The sequence below is a fragment of the Haliotis cracherodii genome, unplaced genomic scaffold (genome assembly GCF_022045235.1).
Source record: "Haliotis cracherodii isolate W230 unplaced genomic scaffold, xgHalCrac1.p SCAF_6, whole genome shotgun sequence".
NCBI classification, from domain to species: domain Eukaryota; kingdom Metazoa; phylum Mollusca; class Gastropoda; order Lepetellida; family Haliotidae; genus Haliotis; species Haliotis cracherodii.
In genome coordinates this window covers 62,590,969-62,615,278 of record NW_027266319.1, presented here as the reverse complement: position 1 = coordinate 62,615,278, position 24,310 = coordinate 62,590,969, and the positions used below count along the sequence as shown (strand labels likewise).

The window sequence follows — 24,310 nt, the reverse complement described above, 5'->3', positions numbered from 1 at the left end:
CACATCCTTCCTCCAATCATGTCAATGACAAACTACACTCCACTTTAATTGGTGCAAATTCACACTTTTCCAGTTGTTTATCAGGGCAGGAGATAACACCATTATAAACACATCAGTAAGGATCTAGCCCTCATCAGTCCAAGTCATATGCGATGATGTCAGGGTTATTAATCACGAAGCTGCCATGCACTGTCTCCTAAGCTCCTTCCTTGCCTGGAGCAAGGAAATGACGACTTGTCTAGCACCCATAAGAGGAAAGTGGGCAATATTCATGACATCTATGTCCCATATCCTGAGGCAGTCCATCCTTGAAATGACAATTGTGATACCGTATTTTCTTGAGTATAGTGCGCAAACATGTATAATGTGGACACTGTACCCCTTTAGCAAAGTCCGGCAAACGAACAGGGTGATGAGAAACTTGGTCAGTACAAATTTGAAATTTGAGATAAAAAATCACCAGACATGTTGATTTACCATTTAAATTGTATTTTTTGTTCTGCTAGGCATTTGATTTATATCCAGGGATTAAGATTACCTTGTGTATTTTCTCGTAAAATAAGCCGGACACAGCAATCAGCTGTACACACGTTTTCTTGGAATCTACTGGTGATTCGGTCAAGACACACCCAGTAATATATCTTTACAGGATTTTAATGCAAGGATCGGCAAAAATTGTATCTGAAACTATTCTTTTGCATCAAAAGCCTTTATTCTGACTAAAACTGTTAATTTATCTTCATATCAAACATGCTATCACTGATGGATCTGTTCACATCAAAATACCTGGCTGAACAATATTATTTAACCTGATTATGTCATGAGATACATCTTGAAAGCCGTAATCTCCATGGGCTAGTTTTTCTGCAGAAGGCCATTCAATCCAGAAGAAGAAGATTTAATAATCATGTTTTCGTCTTGGTTATGTTTTTCAAAGCATTTCTCCAATACAATTACCTACTCCAAGACTATTCATTGTTTGCTGCCTATAAAACAATGTAGCAATCAGAAACTGTCAATAACTACATACATTTTTTAAGCAAACTCCCCTAACAAGTGGAAATCATTACAAATGGCAGCTAGGAACTGCTCAGAATCTTACAATCGTGTTAAGACAATCTGAGGCTAATATGTGACAAGGTTCTAGGAATTGGAGTGCACAATTCTTCAACACGTGGACAATCATCATTAAACCATGACAGCAACCATGTCATAATCACCAGATGGACAAGGCCAAATCAGCGGGAGAGTGTGGAGCGGGAAAGTGTGGAGCGGGAGAGAGTGGAGCGGGAAAGTGTGGAGCGGGAGAGAGTGGAGCGGGAAAGTGTGGAGCGGGGGAGTGTGGAGCGGGAAAGTGTGGAGCGGGAGAGTGTGGAGCGGGAAAGTGTGGAGCGGGAAAGTGTGGAGCCGGAGAGTGTGGAGGGGGAAAGTGTGGAGCGGGAAAGTGTGGAGACGGAGAGTGTGGAGGGGGAAAGTCTGGAGCGGGAGAGTGTGGAGCGGGAAAGTGTGGAGCGGGAGAGTGTGGAGCGGGAAAGTGTGGAGCGGGAAAGTGTGGAGCGGGAGAGTGTGGAGGGGGAAAGTCTGGAGCGGGAGAGTGTGGAGCGGGAAAGTGTGGAGCGGGAGAGTGTGGAGCGGGAGAGTGTGGAGCAGGAGAGTGTGGAGCGGGAAAGTGTGGAGCGGGAAAGTGTGGAGCCGGAGAGTGTGGAGGGGGAAAGTGTGGAGCGGGAAAGTGTGGAGACGGAGAGTGTGGAGGGGGAAAGTCTGGAGCGGGAGAGTGTGGAGCGGGAAAGTGTGGAGTGGGAGAGTGTGGAGCGGGAAAGTGTGGAGCGGGAAAGTGTGGAGCGGGAGAGTGTGGAGCGGGAGAGTGTGGAGGGGGAAAGTCTGGAGCGGGAAAGTGTGGAGCGGGAGAGTGTGGAGCGGGAAAGTGTGGAGCGGGAGAGTGTGGAGCGGCAGAGTGTGGAGCGGGAAAGTGTGGAGCGGGAAAGTGGAGCGGGAAAGTGTGGAGCGGGAGAGTGTGGAGCGGGAGAGTGTGGAGCGGGAGAGTGTGGAGCGGGAAAGTGTGGAGCGGGAGAGTGTGGAGCGGGAGAGTGTGGAGCGGGAGAGTGTGGAGCGGGAGAGAGTGGAGCGGGAAAGCGTGGAGCGGGAAAGGGTGGAGCGGGAAAGGGTGGAGCGGGAAAGTGTGGAGCGGGAGAGTGTGGAGCGGGAGAGTGTGGAGCGGGAGAGTGTGGAGCGGGAAAGTGTGGAGCGGGAGAGTGTGGAGCGGGAGAGTGTGGAGCGGGAAAGTGTGGAGCGGGAGAGTGTGGAGCGGGAAAGTGTGGAGCGGGAGAGTGTAAGAAGATCTTCCTTGAATTGACTGCCCCCACACATCCCCGATGACCTCATCACCTGGGAGGATTACACATAGGCTGAAGCCATGGCCGATGACAAGCAGCAAGCAGGGCCGTATGTTCGCCAGTCAGCACCTTGGAGAGAAGGGTCTAATGATTCGCTCAATATCAGGTTTGATGTCCGTGGGTGTCAGGTGTAACGATTGATCACCTTGGCCTGATGACTAGTCTCACTAGCTGTTTATCACTCAGGCATGCCACCACCTACGACATTGTCAGCTCTTAGCAAAGCATGGGCTTAATTAAATGCCATCACTGATTTGAATTCATTATTCATAGAAATGAAGCAATAAGTTTGATCTAGCTCAAAGAATGAAGAAATAATAAGAATTCACAATTTAATCTGATTTTTAGACTCTTTTTCAATTGCTATCAATCTGTTATTTGAGAACAACTTCTTTATTTCAACTGGGACAAAGTTGACGCGTGAAATTATCAAAGCAATACCGTATTCGACGTAATAAGCGCCCAGGGCGCTCTCAAAATTAGAAATAGGGGGCTCTTATTAGAATATTATTTTGGTGAAAAAACCCAGAGCTGAAAGATAAATTTTGTGGTTTATGCTGACAGTCTTAACTGTATATATACGACAGATACATTTTTCCAGAATTTAATTAAGGGTGCATATAACACACGAGTGCGTATTATACACGAATAAATAAGTCTTGCGTACATTGATCAATCTGAAGGAATGCTTATTGGGATTGTTCACTTGCCAATATATTAGCAAATATCGCCGTGGGCGCTTATTAGCACGGGGCGCTTATTAAGTCGAATATGTTAGTTTTTTTTAAAGATTTCCTCACTTTGAACGCCAATGCAGCAAGATCTTGCCAAGCAAAAACACATCAGGAAGAAAAAAGGGAACGAAAAAGGAGTCTTTCGACACTTCACGGAGACTCTACATAATTATATATTAGAATATTACAGAGAATAATTAGTTTCAATTATCTGCCACACCAGATTCCATTGAGAGTAAAAGGCAAAATAGAGATGAAACTTATATGAATGGATCACTGAAAATCAGTGATGACACCAGGAGTTTGCAAAAAAGGTATGCACAACATGGCAGCCTAATTCTGGCCACAATTAGCAGTCACAGTCGGCAACGAGACTGACCATGCAGGTAACTGAGAGAGTCCCCAGAAACCTGTTTTCCCATCACTCAGACTGTGTCCTGTGTAATGCCGGCCCTAGGTGTCCTGTGTAATGCCAGCCCTTGGTGTCCTGTGTAATGCCAGCCCTTGGTGTCCTGTGTAATGCCAGCCCTAGGTGTCCTGTGTAATGCCAGCCCTATGTGTCCTGTGTAATGCCAGCCCATAGTGTCCTGTGTAATGCCAGCCCTTGGTATCCTGTGTAATGCCAGCCCTAGGTGTCTTGTGTAATGCCAGCCCTAGGTGTCCTGTGTAATGCCAGCCCTTGGTGTCCTGTGTAATGCCAGACTATGGTGTCCTGTGTAATGCCAACCCATGGTGTCTTGTGTAATGCCAAACTATGGTGTCCTGTGTAATGCCAACCCATGGTGTCCTGTATAATGCCAACCCATGGTGTCCTGTGTAATGCCAACCCATGGTGTCCTGTGTAATGCCAACCCTAGGTGTCCTGTGTAATGCTAGCCTTAGGTGTCCTGTGTAATGCCAGACCATGGTGTCCTGTTTAATGCCAGACCATGGTGTCCTGTGTAATGCCAGCCCCTTGTGTCCTGTAGCCAGTGTCTGGCGACTTTGCTGGAGACTTGACAGCCCCAACTGAGGCTGATGAAGCTACTCCATGGTCCCAGAATCCTCCCGAAACCATCACTCAAGACTCGTGTGCAGCTACTCTGCCCAATCAATACTGGGACCCACTGCCCACCAATCACTTGTCATTTTGCATACTCGGCAATTCACAACTTGCCGTCTCTCTATCTATGAAATGAAAATCTGATTATGTGATTAGAAGCACCAGCCTCCTCCAGGCATACAGGTATCTCCTGCATACTGGACCCATAAATGTCACCAGCTACGTTATTTGCAGAATTATATATGATGCTGGAAGATTTCAGGGCTGTGTTATTTCCAGCATGGGGACAAAAAACGCTGCGTTGTATGATGTGGATGAGCCAGATGTCTTCAGTGGTGATGACTTCCTCTCACAGAGATGCTCTCGATGTTGATGAAACAGCCAGTGCACCCACATTCTATCACATTATCAAGCATACACTGGGACTTGTCTTCAAGGTTCCTGGTTTGCAGGGACAGACACCAGATCTAAATCCACCGCTCAATCCAGAATAGTGATTAATGTTAGAACTAGATTTCTGCTGAAAACAACCTCTCCTTTCCCCACTCCACACCACCCAACAAGACGTTCATTAGTCTCGAGATTATTGGCCATGCCTAGCCTTGGTATGGTTGCATTTTCAGATTAATCTTAAACACCACGTTTACAAACTAGACTTTTGCTAGTCTTGAGATTATTGGCCATGCCTAGCCTTGGTATGGCTGCGTTTTCAGATTAATCTTAAACACCACGTTTACAAACTAGACTTTTACTAGTCTTGAGATTATTGGCCATGCCTAGCCTTGGTATTGTTGCATTTTCAGATTAATCTTAAACACCATGTTTACAAACTAGACTTTTGCTAGTCTTGAGATTATTGGCCATGCCCAGCCTTGGTATGGTTGCATTTTCAGATTAATCTTAAACACCACGTTTACAAACTAGACTTTTACTAGTCCTGAGATTATTGGCCATGCCCAGCCTTGGTATGGTTGCATTTTCAGATTAATCTTAAACACCACGTTTACAAACTAGACTTTTGCTAGTCTTGAGATTATTGGCCATGCCTAGCCTTGGTTTCTTAAACACCACGTTTACTTACTGCCACAAATGAAATCCACGGACGACGTTCCACCCATGAGAGAGTGCAGTACAACCACCAAGCACCAACATTCCACGTGAATGAAGTTAGTCCTTGGCAGATGTCCCAGTACTGGCTCCAAACAGACGCACATTCCAGAATATCTGGTGCTTATGTCCTCGTTGTATCCTCCACAGTATACAACATTAACGGCAGAGATACACATAGGGTCACCCAAATACCTTTGTTACCATTACAACATAAGGCAATGATGGTCTGGCATCTGGAGTCTATATGTTGGTGTACATCTTGTTCAGGGCCCGTTCCACAAGGAGATCAGTTTATTTGTTGTTTAACGCAGCACTCAGCAATATTCCAGCTATGTGACAGCGGTCTGTAAATAATCGAGTCTGAACCAGACAATCCAGTCATTGACATCATGAGCATCGATCTACGCAATTGGGACCAATGACATGTATCAACCAAGTCAGCGAGCCTGACCAGCCGATCCCGTTAGTCGCCTTTTACGACAAGCATAGTCGCCTTTTATGGCAAGAATATGTAGCTGAAGACCTATTCTACCCCGGAATCTTCTTGGGTCAAAAGAGATCAGAGTACTTTGACTATCTTAATCTTATGTCTGGGAGTTACGACAGTTGTAGACCCTGTTCCTAAAGGGATCTTTGCTATCTCTGTAACATGTCTACATAAGCGCTAAGATCTGTTTGTTCAGGACCCTTTTCAACAAAGCAATCTTACTGTTATAACTATCTTTACATCCCAAAGTATGGAGGACTGTGGGGTAGTCTAGTGGTGAAAGCGTTCACTCGTCACGCCGAAGACCCAGGTTCACTTACTAAGGGAACATGAAAAATGGGTTTCACAAACTGCTCTGACACTCAAAGCCTGATTCCAGTAGCAATTTATTACAAAAATAAAATAATTTTTAGATTAATACCTACAAATGAAACCGCACAATATTTAACTAGAATGGATGAAAACTTTTGGCACAAACTGATGAAGGTAAGAGAACCAATTATTCTGTGTAACAAACAACCTGAGCATCAAAACACCAATCAGTTGCTTACCAGGGCATGCACCAATCATCCCCCAAAACACCAATCATCCCCCAAAACACTAATCATTGGCTTAACCATGCACCAATCGTCCCCAAAAACACCAATCATTGGCTTACCCATGCACCAATCATCCCCTTAAACTCAGAAGGAGGTACTCGGAAACTATCTTCTAAATTGGCCTTTTTCTTTAATTCAAAGAATGTTCTTACACAAATGAAGAAATATTATTCTTTTACTTATGACTTAATGTGAACAATGTAGTACTCTCCGCTGAAATGTCAGAATGTTGCAAAATCACTTAGATAGGAACAATTCGTGCACCTCATCATGCTGTTTCTGAAAATGCTGTTTCACAATTAACCTCCGAGATTTCACAACTCTTCCCACTCACAAAGGCTTGGTATATCATGCCGCATCTTCCTGGCTTCACAAAGGTCAAACAGCGAACAATATCCAAGCACAATTTTATCCTAATAATTATCACGTGACACCTTCCATGATCAGTGACTGACCAATATCTCAGCATCAGGAACACCAAGCATGGGCTTCACACATTGCACGCATCTGGGAATTGAACTTAGTCTTAGGTGTGACAAGCCAGTACTTTAACCAGTGGGCTCTCCCATTGACTTCTTTCCATCATCCGAAACATATTACATTGTATTGTTGAATTGTTTAACGCCGCACTCAGCAATATCCCAGCTATATGACGGCGGTCTGTAAATAATCGAGTCTGGACCACACAATCCAGGAAATTACATGATGAGCATCGATCCTTGCAATTGGGATACGATGACATACATCAACCCATTCAGCGAGCCTGACCACCCGATCCCGTTAGTCGCCTCTTACAACAGGACAGGACAGGACAGGACAGGACAGGACAGGACAGGACAGGACAGGACAGGACAAGACAAGACAAGACAAGACAAGACAAGACAAGACACTCTGAACAGTCACAAGTTTATACTCATGAGATGTATGTAAATGCACAGATGTATCAGAGCTTTTAATCTGTCACGATACATCATTTCAGTCCCAGAAGGCATTGCACCATTACCTCTGGTGGCAATTTTCCCGATGAACTCCGCAGGTCATTTATCAACAGGGAGCCGACAGGTGGACAACAAGTACATGATGGCCGGGACTGCGGTGGAATGTTGTGTGTCTTTTCCTGTTTCCCTGCTGTTGTGAAGCCATTCTAAAGAGTGACACAACCGTCTGCTGAAGTGATCTTCATCGTCCTCACAACCTCCCCAGGGAGGATGTCGACCATGAATAAATGATTAAATACCTAAGCACCATGTTCTGACGCTGCTTTTCCGTTAACCACAACAAAATGTACTGGCATGCGAGCTCATTTCCGGCCATACATACAATACATGAGAACCTACATGGCTACTACCAGGTTTGTTTGTTTGTTTGTTTGTTTGTTACACTACTCAGCAATATTCCAGCTATATGACGGCAGTTTGTAAATAATCGAGGCTGGACCACACAATCCAGTGATTGATATCATGACCATTGGTCCACACAATTGGGATATGATGATATGCATCAACCAAGGCAGTGAGCCTGACCACCCTCTTACGACATGTATAGTCACCTGTTACGGCAAGTAGGGGTTGCTGAAGACCTTTTCTACACCGGGTCTTCATGGGTACAGAATGAGATTGACGGCCATGGCAACAGATCACGCGATTCCGAACCACCATTGTCTTACAGTGGGGGAGCATAAGCACATAAGCACATAAGCACATACTGATGTCCTCAATGGGCACAATGTTAGCAGAGCAGACAGCTTTCATAACCTTCATTCGGCTACCGACAGACGCGAGACACAACCTTCTTTAGGTGTCTAGCGTATCACACAGGCTTTTCCTATACACATCTAATCCTCATGCTGACACATCCATCGCGTCACTCAACCATTAGAACGGACAACACAACTCAAGATGATAAGCCAGCAAATCGCGGTCAGTTAGCGGGAGGGAATGCAAGGTGAGGGAGGCAGCCGTTTGAATATATGAAGCTGCATAATAATTGCACAAAATTGATTGCCGAGTCTCCAATCAATTAAAGTGGCAGCCATTGTGCTATCACCATGGCAACCTGGCAAGTCAGATCGGAGTAATGAGCACCCAGAGGAAGCAGAGCCTGCGGACCTCAATTCGGACCTCAATTCGCTTTCAATCACCTGATATTAAACGATGTCCTTTCCCACTACGGATTCCTCAGGTTGATGGCTTAATGACAGAATCTCTGAATGGCTATTTTGTTTTGGGAATTTTGAAAACAATGGGCAGTCTTTAGCAGGTAAAATCTATTAGTGCGAGCTGACAGAGTCTCACTGAAGATGATGTGGTCGACCCAGCAATCTGGACCAACTTGTCTGCCATCAGTCGGGATACAGATCAAAGCGGAAGAAGCTGGCATACTAGCTGCCTTCTACATGAGACTCTCATGTTGGAAAGTCTTCTTTTTTGTCTACACGTTCACAGCTGTTGTATTTCCAGCCTTTTCGAGTCAAGTTGAACAGGTACTCTGGCAGCATTACTCATTCATTAAACCATGTCATTTTCTGTGAAAGTCATATCCAATTTGAAGTAAATATGCATTGATGCATTATGATGCAAGTCAGCAATTCTATGAAGAATTTGCATAAGAAACATAAAATAAAAATTATATCTGCAAAACAGTAAGTCATGCTGGGAGAAATATTTCACTTAAAGACAAGCTACCAACGAAAGTGAAAATAGATCTTAGGAATTTCATTGAGTTTTGAATCAGTAATAACATGAAGCTGCTTGAAGTCTGAAGGGCAAGACATGCTGTAGGGCACCTGTCACAGAGATCAGGTGAATCACCAGCAGCCCCTTAGACAGTCTTCAGGAACACAACAAAACTCCTGGTGCTAAATGTGCTGCATGATGATTTGCAGTGGCCCATGACACGTTTGGCAATACAAGAATACATGTTTTGCAGTACTAGTACATGTGCACGTCTTAATGATGTTTTGTAATGCAAGAGGACATGTTTTGCAATACGAGAAGACACATTTTACTGTACTAGTACATGTGCACGTCTTAATGATGTTTTGTAATGCAAGAGGACATGTTTTGCAATACAAGACACATTTTACAGTACTAGTACATGTGCATTGCTAAATGACATGTTTTGTAATGCATGATGACACGTTTTGAAATATTAGATGAAACAGGCACTGCTGAATGACGTGATTTTTTAATGTAAAATGACACATTTTGCAGTACTTGATAAATCATGTGCAGTTTGAGATGCACAAATACGTCAAGACACAACTTTACTGTGCTGTTAACTCATGCACTTATAATCGCTTAATCAATGGCGAAACTGGAATGTGCATAAAACATGACACTGAGACCAACAGCCTAACAAGCTTGGAAAGCAGGAATTTACGTGGCATTTATTACTCATGATTATCATGGTAATTCACACAAACTACTTCCACACATCAACACACAGGACAACCACATCACATCTGTTGGTATATCAAACGTTTGAGACCCGCGAAGATGCTTGCCGTAACAGGCAACTATGCTTGTGGTCAGAGCCAACTGACAGGATCAGTTGGTCAGGCTTGCTGACTTGGTTGATGCACGTCATTGTATCCCAATTGTGTGGGTCGATGTTCATGATGTCGATCACTGGGTTGTCTGGTCCAGACTCGATTATTTACAGACCGCCGTCATATAGCTGGAGTATTGAGTTTGGCATTAAACAACAAACAAACAAACAACCAAAATTAAAAATTTGACAACTAGGAATTCCATGACATTTCATTCAAACTCTTAAGCCCAAGAAAACAAATACTTGGGTTACAGGTAAAACAGTCAATGAGTAAGTTTCTTTTCATTTATGTATTTTTTATGTTTAAAAAAATGTCTAACACCTATGGCTTGTTTAGAACTGATGTTGATATGCAACAACCTTTTCCCTAATGTAAAATATAAGTTTCCAGTTGTGATAAAAACATTCAGGTAGCAAGTAAAACAATGGGTCGTTTGGCTCACCTGAAACATAGGTAAGTATTTTTTATGCCGAATATATCAACAGTAACCAGTTGAGCCGAAATGGAATAATTCCCATCACGAGTTATAACATATGAGCTGCATGCACTATACATATAAAACAAAAATGTTGATTTATCTTTCAGTCATAAACAAAACCTTCCTGCTGCAGTAATATACTTCAAGTATGTATGTGGTTAAATGTAACAATTATCTTGCTCATCTTTGCATAAACACATGCATAATCAACACTATTCTCCATGTAATGTTCATGTAATGACATGGATATGTAAGCAGCAGCCGATGATCGAACACATGAAATCTCAAGAGACTTATTGCACAAATATGCCCATCAAGTGAACGTCCAAGTATTGGCCCTTCAACAATGTTTTGTCTGATGAGCCACAATGGTTTTTAACAAGCTGTCCGAGGGCCCACAGTCATGGAGCATGTTCCCTATCTACATACAAGGCTCTTCATATGTTGTCAAGTCCACAACTGATGCCCAACGGACAAACTCAGATTACTGTTAAATGGCTGTGTAATGCATTCAGAATGATACTGAAGCTCTCCGTCAAGGACTGCGATTCTGAAAGTGGCATATTTATAACCTCAACAGTGAGAGGCTTGAGTTTAGACAACAACTTCGACTCCTTTGATGTTTGTGATGGAGTTTTTCTTCGTTTGTGTCGCTAGGAACATTACCCAGGGGAAAACAGCACACGACAAGGTTAGAAAACTGCAAAACTTCAAGCAATGCGTTTTGTTTGTTGTTTAAAGCACACTCGGCAATATCCCAGCTCTGTGAAAGCAGTTTGGAAATAATCAAGTCTGGACCCGACAATCCAGTGATTCACATTATGAGCATCAATCTATGCAACTGGGATACAATGACATGACATGCATCAACCAAGTCAGCAAGCCTGACCACCCAATCCTGTTAGTCACCTCTTATGACAAGCATAGTAGCCTTTTACGGGAAGCATGGGTTGTTATAAATCCATTCTAACCCGTACCTTCTTGGGTTTCAAGCAATGCTAGCAGCTAGAGCTGGTTACTCCGTTGGGATCTCAGGTTAGAAATGGTCCCCTGTAGCCCATGCTGGTTGCAAGGGACTTAATGGAGGGGGTGGTGGCTCAGTGACTTTGTTGACTGGTGTCAACGTACCCTGATGATGTGCATCATTGCTCCGAATATCATTCACGGGATTGTCTGGCCCAGACTACTTACAGGCTGTTCATACAGCTGAAATATTGCCGTGTCAAAGAGAAACCCCAGACACATACTCAGCAATAAAATCTGTGATGTCAAACGATCTCACTTATTGCTAAGTGCTACCTTGTGCTTCAGTTCTACATTGGGACTTAGTCTAAGATCACCTTCAAATAATTATGATGAATTACACGCCATTTCTAAAACGCATCTAATATTCAAATTTACAAAAAAAATTACACTTCGGTACCAATATTCTTCCCAGTGACTTCAAGAAGTCGTAACATTGACAGACATTTAAGCCTTATTACAGTGAATGAGGTTAATAATATATTCAGACCAGTCTTAACTGTGGTGCACAGCTTGGAGGGACTAACACCTCAGCCATTGTCCCCACCACGGAGTGCAGGTTGGTGGTGTAAGGACAGTGATATGCCTTCAAGGCCCCAGCAGATGAAGGCTTCAACATGGACACATCTCCCAGGTCAGCCATCCAAGGACAACCCACACTCAACACTGCTTATACAAACACAATTCTTGTGTCCATGGTCCATCAGAGATGTGTCAGCCAATCAAATCCTCTCCCTGGTATTACACAACGCTGACATTTAACTAACTGCCAGACTGATGTATAAATGATGTATGTTCAAACATCACCTAAAGCTCCAAATGCTTGTACGTCTGAGGTACAGAAACCCTCAAAAGAAATGAAATGCAAAAGATCTGGTTGGGAGAGCCTACAGAGCAATCAGAACCAATTGCAACATCAGCTAAAAGAAGATCCCTTTGCTGAAAGAATCATACCATAAAAAAAACAACACTCCAAAACAAGTACAAAATGATTACAATATTAAGCTCCAAAGAAGACATTCCTGTAGAAAACGAGCTCACATACTGAAGGAAAGGGTCAAGCTTAGAATTCTGCGACAAACATTTTGAAACTTTAAGAAACATCTCTGCAAAAGTATAGTCTGTCATTATATGCAAGAGCAGATGGCGCCCCACGGAGGTAGGTGGTGGCAGATTCCCAAAACCTTCCTTGCCGGTAGTTGGCAGCCATGTTTCCTGGGAATCTATACGAGTCTGTTGGGCTCAGATCAGGCAAATCAATGGCAGAGGCATTGATTGAAGGAACAAGAGCGGAGCCGATTTGGCGATCCCTTTGGTCGGCTGGGCCTCGGCTAACGGTGATAGAGGCAATATTGCAACCATGCCGGCTAACAGCAAACAGTTGGCCATACAATTTTAATAAGGATAGATCCTCACATTTCAACATTTGGGACCAAAGCAATGTGATTAGTTCACACTTTTTTGGACTATTTTATGTAAAAACATCTCTCTGCCATGTCAGGGATCATGGTATTAGTGTAGGACTAACGTTATGTCCGTTAGGGACGGTCATCGAACATGAACTTCAGGGTGCAGTCAACATAGCAACTTTACACAGAGATTTGATTTTGACAGCGCTAAAATAACGTTGAAGATCAGATAAATCAGCCAGGGTAATCAGCCCTTTCCTTTTTTCATTATGTCAATCATCATGTCCATAAAATTGACATACATTTCACAATTCTTTTCACAAAATCTACATTTGTCATTATGGTTTTGGCAATTTAATTTCTTTCCAACAAAATGTCTCAGTTATCTTTCAATCCTGATCTGAAGAACATATATGTTTTCATGCTTTGACAATTAATACTGACTCTCTGTCTGACGAATATTTGAATAATTAAGGTTTGTAGCAGACTGTCCGTGCATAAACCAATCTACTTCCTACACACTCAGCCTTGTTCCTCTATCAATTTTACATCGACCTATGTATCCTTCATTCACAATTTGGCCTGTCTCAAATAATCAGGTCTTCTTTACCCTCCTACTTCCTGACATCCTATCTGATTCATCTGCCATCTTGTTTCCAAATCAACCAACATCCTCCTTCCAACTTTCAAAATTGTCGGACTGCAGCTCCAATCTGTAGCGCCCAATCAGTCTCTAATGCCACGTCCCAATGAACCACTACCCTCTAAATCAGAGGATCCCGACCCAACAATGCACCGGTACCTACAGCCGCCACACCTCCACAAACACACTGTCTTCCATTTCAATCTCTTCCCTCAGCGCCTTTCTGATCAATTTAATGGCCTGATTAACCACTAAACCTTAATCCTTCTTGTCCTTTCTCCTAGCCTTTAAGTCCTGTTCCGTCGTCATCACATCTCCTGCACACCGTCCCAGTTCCTTGTTTGGATAATCATCTGCATTCATCCTACCCTCATTTCATTACTTTCTTCATTACCCGACTAAACCTGTCCCAATCTGCATAAATTTGCTGTCCATCACGCCTCTTGCTCACTGTGTCCATAATCACATCCTTCGCTCTAATCTTGGCCTGATGACGAGCCATACCAGCAAAGGTTCTTTGTCTGGGAATTTCTCATCAAATTATCCTCTGCCCCAAAATCTTCCTCACACTCTCATCATCTAAACTGTTGTCAATGAAAATCTGTACCACCCTATTTTACTGTCCCTAATCTTATTATTTCTGCATCATGTCCAGGTTCCTTGTCTGGCACATCCTCATCAACCCCCTCCCTACAACATGTCCAGGCTCCTTGTCTGGCACATCCTCATCAACCCCCCTCCCTACAACATGTCCAGGTTCCTTGTCTGGCACATCCTCATCAACCCCCTCCCTACAACATGTCCAGGTTCCTTGTCTGGCACATCCTCATCAACCCCCTCCCTACGACATGTCCAGGTTCCTTGTCTGGCACATCCTCATCAACCCCCTCCCTACGACATGTCCAGGTTCCTTGTCTGGCACATCCTCATCAACCCCCTCCTTACAACATCTCCAGGTTCCTTGTCTGGCACATCCTCATCAACCCCCTCCCTACAACATGTCCAGGCTCCTTGTCTGGCACATCCTCATCAACCCCCTCCCTACAACATGTCCAGGCTCCTTGTCTGGCACATCCTTATCAACCCCCTCCTTACAACATCTCCAGGTTCCTTGTCTGGCACATCCTCATCATGCCCCTCCCTACACGTCCAGGTTCCTTGTCTGGCACATCCTCATCAACCCCCTCCCTACATGTCCAGGCTCCTTGTCTGGCACATCCTCATCAACCCCCTCCCTACGACACGTCCAGGTTCCTTGTCTGGCACATCCTCATCAACCCCCTCCCTACAACATGTCCAGGTTCCTTGTCTGGCACATCCTCATCAACCCCCTCCCTACAACATGTCCAGGTTCCTTGTCTGGCACATCCTTATCAACCCCCTCCCGACAACACGTCAAGGTTCCTTGTCTGGCACATCCTCATCAACCCCCTCCCTACAACATGTCCAGGTTCTTTATCTGGCGCATCCTCATCAACCCCCTCCCTACAACATGTCCAGGCTCCTTGTCTGGCACATCCTCATCAACCCCCTCCCTACAACATGTCCAGGTTCCTTGTCTGGCACATCCTCATCAACCCCCTCCCTACAACATGTCCAGGCTCCTTGTCTGGCACATCCTCATCAACCCCCTCCCTACAACATGTCCAGGTTCCTTGTCTGGCACATCCTCATCAACCCCCTCCCTACAACATGTCCAGGCTCCTTGTCTGGCACATCCTCATCAACCCCCTCCCTACAACACGTCCAAGCTCCTTGTCTGGCACATCCTCATCAACCCCCTCCCTACAACATGTCCAGGTTCCTTGTCTGGCACATCCTCATCAACCCCCTCCCTACAACATGTCCAGGTTCCTTGTCTGGCACATCCTCATCAACCCCCTCCCTACAACATGTCCAGGCTCCTTGTCTGGCACATCCTCATCAACCCCCTCCCTACAACATGTCCAGGTTCCTTGTCTGGCACATCCTCATCAACCCCCTCCCTACAACATGTCCAGGCTCCTTGTCTGGCACATCCTCATCAACCCCCTCCCTACAACATGTCCAGGCTCCTTGTCTGGCACATCCTCATCAAGCCCATCCCTACAACATGTCCAGGTTCCTTGTCTGGCACATCCTCATCAACCCCCTCCCTACAACATGTCCAGGTTCCTTGTCTGGCACATCCTCATCAACCCCCTCCCTACATCATGTCCAGGCTCCTTGTCTGGCACATCCTCATCAACCCCCTCCCTACAACATGTCCAGGCTCCTTGTCTGGCACATCCTCATCAACCCCCTCCCTACATCATGTCCAGGCTCCTTGTCTGGCACATCCTCATCAACCCCCTCCCTACAACATGTCCAGGCTCCTTGTCTGGCACATCCTCATCAACCCCCTCCCTACAACATGTCCAGGCTCCTTGTCTGGCACATCCTTATCAACCCCCTCCCTACAACATGTCCAGGTTCCTTGTCTGGCACATCCTCACCAACCCCCTCCCTACATCATGTCCAGGTTCCTTGTCTGGCACATCCTCATCAACCCCCTCCCTACAACATGTCCAGGTTCCTTGTCTGGCACATCCTCATCAACCCCCTCCCTACAACATGTCCAGGTTCCTTGTCTGGCACATCCTCATCAACCCCCTCCCTACAACATGTCCAGGTTTCTTGTCTGGCACATCCTCATCAACCTCCTCCCTGGAACCTGTCCAGGCTCCCTGCCTGTTCCATGTCACCTTGTCAGTTAAACTCATCTCTCACACAGCTCCAGCAAAGGGAAATGTCAGAGGTGGTCTGAATTCCTGGACCACTCGATCAATATGAATAAGGGAAACTATACTCGTCATACTGCACACAAGTCCTAAATTATGCACACACTATTTCCGACTACAATCTCAGTTGGCATAACGCATACTCTAAATCAAATCTAACCTTATGAATTGCATACAAAATCTATAGAACAGTCTCATGAGTGTCCAATATGCATGTCCATTTATGAAGCATCCACAATGAGAACAAAACCTTGTAAAGACTTTAACAAAGTCTTCCTTCTCACAGAAGGGGGGGCGGTCGGGTAGCCAAGTCAGTGAGCCTGACCACCCGATTCTGTTAGTCGCCTCTTATGACAAACATCGTCACCTCTCACGGCAGGCATGGGTTGCTGAAGACCAATCGTACAATGACACACCATCAACAAAGTCTCCCATCCACGAAGTCGCCTCTTACAACCAGCGAAGGTTGCTAGGGACCAATTCTAACCCGGCATCCCTTTGGGGGATATACATCATAACCCAGGACCTCCTGACGGAGTGCTGTTTGAGGCAAATCAAATTTGCTAGGCCTGTCAAATAGCCATCGCCTGATTCCCCTTTATATACCTGGTGACATGACACACAATGACATAACTCAAGCATTCTTTTGCTACTTCTAAATAGTACCCATCTTAAGCAGTTGAGACACTGAACCACAGACTCTTTAATAAAGATCCTAGATCAATACAGAAGTGTTCTGGTAGGTCCTTTGACAATAATAATAATAATAATAATAATAATAATAATAATATTGCCCATATTTCTACACCACTCAGGGGCATACTCAAAGCACCATTCTTACCCCAGTCACAGGATCAATGTGCACTCAAGAATCATTCTCAGCTCCCTTGGGAGTATCCCTTGGGATGACAAGAAACATGACCTTTCTCACACAGTTTGATTCGATAATGACTTCTGTGACAATGGCCCGAAATAACAGACTTCATGCTGTCTTCCTATATTCTGTATCGAAAACACAATTTTTTATTCATGAGTGTTCTATCACAGGTCGAGAAACACACAATGACATTAAACGAGGAACAATGGGTTGACTGAATACATCAATCTGAGACTTTAACTAATGTGTTTCAAAGAAAACGTCAATTATTCATTTCAAACAATATAGATTATTATTGCAATGTCAACCCACACAGAAACGTCGCTCCTAATTGTAATAAAGAAGTTGTTCATCCATATATCTTATCCTTACTAATCCATTGTTGATTATTATGGAACTATGAGTGAGTGAGTGAGTGAGTGAGTGAGTGAGTGAGTATGGTTTTACGCCGCTTTTAGCAATATTCCAGCAATATCAAGGCAGGGGACACCAGAAATGGGCTGCACACAATGTACCCATGTCGGGAATCAAACCCGGGTCTTCGGTGTGACGAGCAAACGCTTTAACCACTAGGCTACCCGACCGCCCCTTATGGAACTGTGACATAATATAAGATTATTATTGCACTTTCAGACAATGTTGAATATTATTCAACATGCAGACAATATAGATCACTATTGCACTTTTAGATAATATACCTTATTATTGCACTTTCAGATAATATAGCTTATTATTGCACTTTCAGACAATGTTGACCGTTATTCCACCTTCAGACAGGCCAGCATTATCCAAAGCTGTCCACAATAGCTACACTTTCACATGAGACGCCAGACGTCTAAAATGAGAATCATCTTTTTCTAGCATCGCCTCAAGTTACACCAGACGATTACCATAGGCAGTAGAAGGATCCTCACTGCCTACAACGTATGTTTAATAATGAGTGTCTTCATCCCACTAATAATCAGTCGCTGAACATACTGTGACAGCACTTAGCCTTTCATTACCTAGTTTTTACCTTCACTCCAAAGAAATCTTTCATAAATTGGATAAATTATTCAAACTTACCGCCTGCACAAAATCAATGAAACTTAATTGGGCACTCATTTGTTCTTTAGTAACAGGCTGGAAGCTAAGTATAGATGCCGTCCCGTGAGTCGAATCCTCCCTCATCCCAGTCTGCTGGAGAGGATGCTGGTCCATAGTTCCTGGGGCGTGATCAGGGGTGGGGGTGGGGGCGGGGGGGTCTGGGAGGCGGTAGACACAGGTGGAGGAGGGGGTCGTTACGCCATCAAAGGAGTCGGCTCACTGGGTGGGATTACACAACAATAAACGCCAGCTTTTCATCTCCACCCCAGTGCAGAGTGAGAAAGATTGGCGCCCAGCAGGAGTCTGCTGATGGAATGAGTTACATAATGTCCAAGCTCATTACATACTGCAGGATAAACAATGCAAACAATTTTGATGCGTTTATGTGGAACTATTATAATCTTGATGAGGATAAAACAATGATTTGGCACACAAAAAATTACTGGATTCTACATCAAGTTCAAACTTTTGAAAATGAACCATTAATAACATTGGTTGCAATCAGAACTAGCCTGCCAATCCAATTTTCAACAATAAACTAGAAACTACTAGAAAAGTTGGGGCTGCAAACAGAGCTAGTCTGCCTTCACATTTGTTTTCAACAGTATACTAGAAACTAGAAAAATTGGGGCTGGAAGCAAAGCTAGCCAGGCAGCCCAATTATAAACAGTAAACTAGGAACGAGAAAAAATACCTTTCTTACCAATATCAAAATATCTCTAGACTGACAATTCTTTTTACCAACACCCACTGACACAGAGAATGGGGAACCGTAAAGTAGAAACCGTGTCAGGTTTACAACCCCCTACATCCATCACCTACCTCAAGCATCCAAATCCAACAGAAATGCAGTACAAAATATTCTACAGGCCACATCCATATATGAAGCTGAAATATTCTTATTAAACAGCTGACATTTACTGGTGGAAATTAATCACATAGTTGGTATTTACGTTAGCCAATTAACAGTTAGTCCCTGATAATGACAATACTCAGCTTCACGGCACATACAAGCTGTAGAAAACATGTGAAGGTGTCCCCAGCCCCCTCTACAGCTGCAGCAGCCACACAGCACCATTAGCATCCTATTGCTGACTTAATCCATCGCTGGGGGGTTTATCACAGCAATCTACATCACATAGAACATGTGTCAAAGTATGCTAATTATTGACTTAAACACCCTTCCTCTCACATTGTCATAAAATGTTTACAAGATGAGTCGTGTATTCTTAATCAAAACGGAACTAATAAAACGCATCTAAAAACACAATAATCTACCAGTGAGTGAGTGAGTTGGGTTTTACGCCGCTTTTAACAGTATTCCAGTTATATCGCGGCGTGTCAGCTTAATGTGGGAGGAAAGCCCGAAGTGATGCAGGTCTCAGGCGTTAACCACTTCGGTGAAACCCACGAGCACGGGTATGGTGCTGACAAACCTAGAAACATAATCGGGGCGAACCGGGATTCGAACCCACAATCATAGGTTTCTGGCGCGCCCAAGGGACGCAACTCTGCAACTCTGCACAGCGAATCGCGGCGCCTTAGCGCCAGCTCCCTTAGTTCTCCTCCCCAACCCCATCAGCATCTATCCCAAATCTCAAAATTACCAAATTTTACATAAGCAACTCCTAAAGCCCCCTCTTGGGTTGCACACACCACTTTCGCCCCTTTCGGAAACACATTAAATGGCCTGGCCGGGCCCGTGTGCGAAATACGCATCAGTCGGAAAGCGCACGTTAAATCTCCCAAGTAAGTAAGTAAGTAAGTAAGTAAATGGTGAGTATTGACTTCATTCATATCAGCAACTGCTGTAAAATGTCCTGGTCATACACACTCCAACAGTCTCATTTAACACAAATTTAACTTCTAGAATATCTTATACTATTTACCTGCAAACTTGTTTTAGCATCAACCCCAAAAATAACTTGTAAAACATGAAATGTTCTCTACATCACGGTTCAACAAATGCAAAAGACAAAAATAATATTTTAACAAATGCAAAACAAACATATGTGATAGCTCAATAAATGTAACACAATTTCCATCGACAGAATCTTTGTGATATGCACAAACAAACTGACTTATCATCAGCATCATCATCCCTGCAGTACGCAACAGCAGGACATACTGGAGGAAACAAAGACTCGTTAAGATGCTTCACTGTGATGACACGATGATTCAACCACCATCTGTTGTACGGGAAAGTGTCATGCCAATGTATCATTGTATCCCTGCAAGGATGGTGGGATAAAGGTAACACTGTTTCACAATCAGGCCTTGTGACATCACTGACAGATGCTGGCCATTGTTCCAGGGCTGCCGAGATGTATAAACTATATTTGCTGTTTTCATATCGATTTATTTTCATTGTGCCGATGATATAAACTATATTTGCAGTTTTCATATTAGTTTTTTATATTTGTTTTTTTATATTATGCCACAAGATGATATAAACTATATTTGCTGTTTTCATATTAGTTTTTTATATTTGTTTTTTATATTATGCAACAAGATGATATAAACTATATTTGCTGTTTTCATATTTGTTTATTTTTATTATGCAACCAGATCATATAAACTATATTTGCAGTTTTCATATTTGTCTTTACCGTTGTTAAATGTCACACTCAGCAATCTCCCAGCTATATGCCTGCGGTCTGTAAATAATTGACTCTGGACCAATCCAGTGATTGAAATCATGAGCATTGATCTACACAATTGGGATACAATGACATGTATCAACCATGCTCAATCCATCTTCAGACACCCAATAAGATGCAACCAAATACAAAGGTGGTGAGTGAGTGAGTGAGTTGGGTTTAACACCGCTTTTAACATTATTCCAGTTATATCACAGCGTGTCAGCTTAATGTTGAAGGAAAGCCCGAAGTGATGCACGTCTCGGACGTTTACCACTTCGGTGAAACCCACGATCACGGGTATGGTGTTCACAAACCTAGAAACATAACAAATTCAATGGTGGTCGGTTTGGTGACTTTCTTAATTGTATGTCATTGTACATTTGCGACCCTCCCCAGACTGATCAAACCAACCTCCTAAAACAAATCAGGAACACTCCAAAAGAATGGTCAAGTTTTGTTGCCAGGACTATAGTCTGTATTTGTAAAAAAACTGTGCACAAAGCAGAATCAGATAAGTCTTTATCTCCCATACCCTGATGAACGTTGCCAATAACGTCAAAAATAACATACAAATCATACATATGGATAGGGTTCTATCACCTGTATTTCCATGTCCATCATGTTTTCATGCATTTAAGTTATGTATATATATCATGTTCTTATCTCTGTACCATATAAATACTCTACTTTTGTACCAGGTCCCAAGTGAACATTTTTGTACAATATTCTATTCTATTCTATTGTACGCTGATGGAGTGGATCACAGCTCACAATATCAATCACAGAATTGTCTGGTCCAGATTTGATAATTAACCGACTGATGTCATACAGCTGGAATGTTGCTGAGTGAGGCGTAAACAAAAACAACAAACAAACACTAAAAAGTAAAAATAATTTTGAAAAAAAGTGAAATGAAATATCAGATCAGATCAATAAACAAATCAGAAGATATCCAGAAACAATGCGATCTTATTCCTGTTTGAGTGAGTGAGTGAGTATGGTTTTACGCCGCTTTTGGCAATATTCCAGCAATATCACGGCGGGGGACACCAGAAATGGGCTTCACACATTGTACCCATGTCGGGAATCGAACCCGGGTCTTCGGCGTGACGAGCGAAAGCTTTAACCACCAGGCTACCCGACCGCACCTATTCCTGTTTGAAGACCCCTCAGGTAATCCTAACCAACCAGTCAACTCCCCTGCCCTCTCTGTACAACATACAGACATGGCCGACACAGCCGACATCCCCCCAGATAATGCTGTCATCACTTCAGCCTTCATCCACCAGAGTGAGCCTTTACCCACCAGAATGTACAACATATAGACATGGCCGACACAGCCGACATCCCCCCAGATAATGCTGTCATCACTACAGTCTTTACCCACCAGAGTGAGCCTTTACCCACTAGAGTGTACAACATATAGATATGGCCGACACAGCCGACGTTCCCCAGATAATGCTGTCATCACTACAGTCTTTACCCACCAGAGTGAGCCTTTACCCACCAGAATGTACAACATATAGACATGGCGGCCGACACAGCCGACATCCCCCCAGATAATGCTGTCATCACTACAGTCTTTACCCACCAGAGTGAGCCTTTACCCACTAGAATGTACAACATATAGACATGGCCAACACAGCCGACATCCCCCCAGATAATGCTGTCATCACTACAGTCTTTACCCACCAGAGTGAGCCTTTACCCACCAGAGTGTACAACATATAGACATGGCCGACACAGCCGACATCCCCCAGATAATGCTGTCATCACTACAGTCTTTACCCACCAGAGTGAGCCTTTACCCACTAGAGTGTACAACATATAGACATGGCGGCCGACACAGCCGACATTCCCCAGATAATGCTGTCATCACTTCAGCCTTCATCCACCAGAGTGAGCCTTTACCCACCAGAGTGTACAACATATAGACATGGCCAACACAGCCGACATCCCCCAGATAATGCTGTCATCACTACAGCCTCGTGAACAAATACACATAATGTTATTGTGGAGCGGACAGAGTCTGACCCTGATACACCCCAATACTTGGCCGTGACATTTGCCAGAGTACATCATATCACCAGTGACCCCATTGCACTGTGCAGTTCCTGGTATATAACGAGCTGCGTGTATTGTAGACTTCCACCCTGACCTATCTCTCCTTGAGTAGCAGGTGCTTGAAAGCTCCCCTTCTGTGGCCATGGAGTGCCACCTCACTCTTCCCTGCCTAGATGATGTACGTACAGAAGCATACTCCACACAACACCGAGACAAGTCCTAGAAATAACACAGGCTATTTGAAACAGCAGCTAACTCTTAGATGCCGAGCTGTCTGACTCCAGGTGTTGGGAGGAAGATGATAACAAGCAATATTAGACAGTGTGTAACAGAACAAAGGTGTTATCCGAAATATCAAGACAGATGCGAGCACTTTAGCTAAAATGGCTCCCATAATTTATGGAGAAATTAAATTGTCACTGTAAATAGCAAGTTAAAGTTAAAAAAAGAGAGGGAAAACTATAATTAGCCATTTTGGGCAATTTGACGACAAGAATACACAGTTCTTCTAAGACCCCCACGAAACTAATAAACGCTCCCCCTTAGAACCACAGCTGGCCTACGTAGTGAAACGGTTGAAAATTAGCCTTCAGCCAAGAAATTCATCCCTTATCTAATACATTTCGCTACTTAAGGATGGAGGAAAACAATTGCTTGATATTCAGCGTCGGTTCAGCAAGAGTGGATTTCAATCCGAAGTTCTAATTTCTCTAGCCTGTGGCTATGGATGGGGTAAAACATGTAAATCTATGAGAATGTAATTTATTGCCAGTTATTGATCACTCCCTGAGCTCCATATATAACCTATTTCTTGCCCCGAAACTTGCACTTCATGAGGTGTTTGAAACCCGACTCCTTCCCTGGGCCCCAGTTTAAGACACACACCACATCTGCCAAGATGGGAACAGTGTACAAAATTGTCTACCCAGAACTAGAATTCAATAGCCTTTTCCTATCTCCACTCTTACAGAAACAGTTGGGCATCGACCAGACATCTTTGCCACAAATCTGGGACCAAACTGAATACCACTCCATCCAATGCAGTGCTATTAGATTAGTTAAATATAACTATGTATCAGCTAGTCTTCCTGCAAACCTAAATGGAACTACCAATAGCTGAACCAGCCTGGTATTGATTGTAAAACTCTCAAATGCCAAGTTGCTAGGTCCCACTCAAATTCTGTGTGATGCCAACTGATCGGCAACCTGTGAAACACACATTCTTAGCCAATACCGGGCTGAGCAAGCGGCCATTATGCAAGGTCTTCACAAATGTGTCATACAACAAACAGTGTCTCCCACCGACAATTATCTTTGGTCTTTGATTCCAGATCAGACTCTTTTACAATTACCGATCTTGCACAAGAAGTCCAGAAGAGGAAGAATCAAGGACGAGAGCAAAGAACTGATG

The 24,310-nt window shown here is 43.8% G+C and overlaps 2 protein-coding genes across 14 annotated transcripts in view; one reads left to right on the top strand and one right to left on the bottom strand.

Annotated features, from left to right (window-relative positions):
- The window catches only part of LOC139446763 (plasma membrane calcium-transporting ATPase 2-like), a 186,237-nt gene that overhangs the window by 85,649 nt on the left and 76,278 nt on the right, over positions 1-24,310 (bottom strand). The window contains exon 1 of one of the 13 annotated variants that reach the window (XM_071228078.1): positions 19,016-19,029. The exons of 11 other annotated variants lie outside the window; for them this stretch is intronic. The gene's annotated coding sequence lies outside the window, so the exon portion shown is untranslated. Of the gene's footprint in view, positions 1-5,250; positions 5,310-19,015; positions 19,030-24,310 lie in introns of those variants that run through there. One more of the 13 variants, XM_071228077.1, reaches the window with a different exon arrangement.
- Positions 185-4,542, top strand: LOC139446574 (uncharacterized abhydrolase domain-containing protein DDB_G0269086-like). The gene is made up of 5 exons (XM_071227867.1): positions 185-258; positions 1,224-1,954; positions 1,986-2,329; positions 4,096-4,196; positions 4,449-4,542. Exons 1-5 carry the CDS (start codon positions 185-187, stop codon positions 4,540-4,542), a joined length of 1,344 nt encoding a protein of 447 aa, XP_071083968.1.

Excerpts from the sequence above, each read along its gene's own strand:
- LOC139446574 (XM_071227867.1), top strand. The coding sequence starts at position 185 with ATGCACTGTCTCCTAAGCTCCTTCCTTGCCTGGAGCAAGGAAATGACG. Across the intron at positions 259-1,223 it reads CTAGCACCCATAAGAGGAAA|ATGGACAAGGCCAAATCAGC; the intron begins GTGGGCAATATT and ends CATAATCACCAG. Across the intron at positions 4,197-4,448 it reads GAAACCATCACTCAAGACTC|CATGGGGACAAAAAACGCTG; the intron begins GTGTGCAGCTAC and ends TGTTATTTCCAG.